General features: G+C 44.2%; 1 protein-coding gene across 1 annotated transcript; it reads left to right on the plus strand.

The window, feature by feature from the left end:
• The first annotated feature begins 420 nt into the window (after positions 1 to 420).
• On the plus strand, positions 421 to 1,374 carry LOC101547811 (olfactory receptor 7A10-like). The gene has a single exon (XM_004619459.2). It carries the CDS (start codon positions 421 to 423, stop codon positions 1,372 to 1,374), a length of 954 nt encoding a protein of 317 aa, XP_004619516.2.
• The last annotated feature ends 3,015 nt before the right edge of the window (positions 1,375 to 4,389 follow it).

Consider the following 4,389-nt stretch of genomic DNA (forward strand, 5'->3'; position numbering starts at 1 on the left):
GCAAACGCCCTACGCGCTGTGCTATAGCTCCAGCCCCGATAAATAATTTCCTAAATATAAATACTGTAGCACTGTACACTTTCATCCCATTGTTCATCGATTTGCTCAAGCGGGCACCAATAATGTCTATTTTATAAATATTTATATAAATATAAATTAATCACTATCCTTATGTTACATCTAACCCCATCTTCATTTTCTACATACCTGTCCCCCACAGTTTATTAATTAACAGTTAATTTAATGGTTTGGTTGTAAAGAGTTACTAACCCAGAAGTTACACAAAAGCATTGGTGGAAAATCTTGAGCTCTTTGGTGGTGGGTAAATTACAGAATTTAAGCTAAGTGAGTAATGCCCATTAGTCAAGCAAAGGTCCTTCATTCTATTTTCTTGCTTTCTTAGTGACAAATTCTTGCCCCATGGAGGCAGAAAATGAGACACACATTTCAGAATTTCTGTTGCTGGGATTGTCAAGGAAGCCAGAATTACAGTCGCTCATCTATGGAGTTTTCCTGTCCATGTACCTGGTCACAGTCTTGGGGAACCTGCTCATCATCCTGGCCACCATCACCGACCCCCACCTCCACACCCCCATGTACTTCTTCCTTTCCAATCTGTCCTTGGTGGACATCTGCTTCACCTCCAGCACTGTCCCCAAGATGCTGGTGAACTTCCAGGCACACAGCACCGTCATTAGCTACGAAGGCTGCATCCTGCAGATCTATTTTGTTTTATTCTTTGCTGTGTTGGATGACTTCCTCCTGAGCGTCATGGCATACGACCGCTTCGTGGCCATCTGCCACCCCCTGCACTACATGGTCATCATGAACCCCCGGCTCTGTGCTCTGCTGGTCTTGGTCTCCTGGACCTTGAGTGGCCTGCACTCCTTGTTACAAAGCTTAATGACACTGAGGCTGTCCTTCTGCGCAGACTTGGAAATCCCCCATTTCTTCTGTGAACTCAACGAAGTGCTCCAAATTGCCTGCTCGGACACCTTCGTCAATGACCTGGTGATGCAGTCTGCGGCGATCCTGCTGACCATCGGTCCTCTCTCTGGCATCATTTACTCTTACTCTAAGATTGTCTCCTCCATCCTTCGCATCTCCTCGGCTCGGGGCAAGTATAAAGCCTTTTCCACCTGTGCCTCTCACCTCTCCGTGGTCTCCTTGTTCTATGGCACGGCCGTGGGTGTGTACCTGAGTGCTCCTTCTCCCCACAGCTCACACTCAATCACAACTGCCTCGGTGATGTACACAGTGGTCACCCCCATGCTGAACCCCTTCATCTACAGCCTCAGGAACAAGGACATCAAGGGAGCTCTCAAAAGGCTGTTATTGATGTCTACTCTCAAAGGATCAATCGACCATGGCTGAGGACATGACCAAAGCCAGAAAACCCGATGCTCTAATTCTTGGCTTGGATTGCTCAAATAGAACTTTCTTCTTCTTTACACATCTTGGTGTTTTGCCTGATTTCTACTTCCTCTATAACTGAAGTCATGAGCTGGATTAAATGTTCAGCTTTGAGTATCAACAACAGTTGGTTTCCTTAGGATTATCCTTCACTCCCCAAATTCAAACTCAAGCTCCGACCTTAAACACACAGGCATTGCCTTTGATTTCGACAGCTGAGCTTCTTAATAGTAATTTTTTTCAACCAGAGAAAAAGTACAGCACCTTGCATGCAGCCAACCCAGGTTCAATCCTGGGCACCCCATAGGGTTCCCCCAAGTCCCTCCAGGAGTGATTCCTGAGTGCAGAGCCAGGAGTAACCGCTGAGCATTGTGGGTGTGACAAAAAAAATATTTTTTTTCAGACTGAAGAAATAGCATAGTGGTTAGAGTGTTTGCCTTGCCAATGGCTGACCTAGGTTCAATCACCAGAACAGCATAGGGTCCCCTGAGCCCCACCAGGAGTGATCCTTGAGCACAGAGTCATGAGGAAGTCCAGAGAACTGCTGAGTGTGGTCCACACTTCCACCCAAAACAATAATTTCTTTTCTAATGACAGAAATCCTTAGTCACTGTTGTTTGTTTTTTGCTACATAAATATGCCTCTGTGTCATTTCTATGGAATCACACTTGGTCACAAGCGATTTCAATGATGTGCTAGCAATGGTGATATTGTATGTGGCAGTTAGTGCCTCTCTGTTGTGAATATTATCAGATTATTTATGTTTATTGGATAAAAAAGAATGACTATCAAAAGTGAGTTGCCTTCATTAAAATCCACTATGCTTATATCCATAATATGACTTCTTCCTCTTTTTTCCAGTTGCAAAAATCTCCCTTTTGGTCTTCAGAATGGTCAAGTACCTCTGCCTTAAATCTTACTCTGAGCCCTGCATGCATCATCCTAGTCCCCCTTTAACTAATGCACAGGTGGATAACTGCATATGGCAAATTACACTTATTTAAAGAGGTACAATTTGTTTTTATTTTATTTAATTTTTTATTAGTGAATCACCATGAGTTACAGTTACAAACTTATGAACTTTCATGTTTGCATTTTGTTTATATCCCTCCACCAGTGCCCAGTCCCCTCCACCAATGTTCCCAGTATCCCTCCCACCCTCCCATCCCATCCCCCACCCCACCGCACCTCTGTGGCAGGGCATTCCCTTTTGTTCTATGTCTCTCTCCTTTTGGGTGTTGTGGTTTGCAACAGAGGCACTACGTGGCCATCGTATTTGGTCTATATTCTATTTTCAGAGTGCATCTCCCATCCCGTGTGGGTCCTCAAACCACACTTTACCTGGTGTTCCCTTGAAGAGGTACAATTTGTGACAAAATAAGAGACCCCTTAATAGCCATTATATAGGACCCCTTAATAGGATTATATAAAGCACTCACAAAACTTAACAACAAATAAACCCACATAAAAAAATAAATAAGAAAAAGAATTGAACAGATAATTCTTGAAGAATGAATGGCCAGCAGGCATTGTAAATAGTGCTCAGTATCCCTGAGTTTATGGGGAAATGCAAACCAAAATGACAATTAAGTGTTGCCTCACATCAGTGAAAATGGACCATTCCTAAAAGACCAGGCAGTTTTTCCCAAGGACAACCTGAGTTTGATCCCCAGAAGCACTTGAGCCTGTAAGGAGTAATCCCTGAGTGCAGAATCAGGAATAAACCCTAAGTACTGCCAGCCCAAAAGCAAAAACTAAAAAAAAGGAGGGGCAAGAGTGATAGTACAGCAGGAAGGAAGTCATGTCTTGCTCACACCTGACCCGAGCTTGTTCCCTGGTATCCCATAGGGTTTTTCAAGCCTTCCAGGAGTGATCCCTAAGTATAAAGCAAAGAGTGACCTCTGAACACCGCTAGGTACGGCCAAAAACAAACAAAAAAAATGGTCAAAAATTTCCAGTGCTGGAGGGTGTATGCTGTAGGCCATGATCACCACCAGGTGTGGTCTCAAAACCAAAAAAAATGCATCTAGACTTCTAAAAAAAACCTAAAAAATAGGGGCTGGAGAGATAGCACAGCGGGTAGGGCGTTTGCCTTGCACGCGGCCGACCCAGGTTCAAATCCCAGCATCCCATATGGTCCCCTGAGCATGGCCAGGGGTAATTCCTGAGTGCAGAGCCAGGAGTAACCCCTGTGCATCGCCAGGTGTGACCCAAAAAGCAAAAAAAAAAAAAAAAAAAAACCTAAAAATTGAGATTTCACATGACCCAGTGATTCTGCTTCTAGGTCTATCCAAAGAACACAAAACTTTTGTTCTACTTTAATCTTGCGGGGGTCTGGAGGTGGGAAGGTCACAGCCCACAATACTTGGGGATTACTCCTGTGTATGTACTCATGGATCACTCCTGGCAGTAGCCAGGGGATCATCTGTGGTGTTGGGGATCTAATCCAGATTGGCTACATACAAGGCAAATGCCCTCCCCACTGTCCTATCACACTGGCCCAATTCTGAAGAGCATAGGAACAATTATGCTCCTTATGATAGTCAAGATCAAGAAACAACCTGAAGGGCCTGAGTGATGGTCCAGCTGGGCAGGCGCTTAACTTGTGTGTGACTGACTGGGGTTTGGTTCCCAGCACCCCAAGTACAACCAGGAGTGATCCCTGCATGCAGAGCCAGGTGTAAACACAATTGCTTGTCACCACCCCAAAAGAGTTTCTCTTATATAAGTTTATCTATCAACTTATATGTGTTTAAATAAGTATTCATTATATCATGTTTCTTTTTAATAAGGATCTTGTGGCAACTCTTAATGTCCCCTCCAATCATAAGTCTCTTCGTGGATCATTCAAAAGCAACATACAACTTCATAGTGAGCAAAGAAACTCATCGGTTCGGAGGTGGGGGCAAGTGAGTCCACCCCACCCACACAAACAGAGCCCCGACAACCAAAAACTTCCAAGAAGAACCCAATTGC

The sequence above is a fragment of the Sorex araneus genome, chromosome 2, assembly GCF_027595985.1.
Source record: "Sorex araneus isolate mSorAra2 chromosome 2, mSorAra2.pri, whole genome shotgun sequence".
Lineage (NCBI taxonomy): Eukaryota > Metazoa > Chordata > Mammalia > Eulipotyphla > Soricidae > Sorex > Sorex araneus.

Bases quoted from the DNA above. Each gene is read 5' to 3' on its own strand.
- LOC101547811 (XM_004619459.2), top strand. From the start codon at position 421: ATGGAGGCAGAAAATGAGACACACATTTCAGAATTTCTGTTGCTGGGA.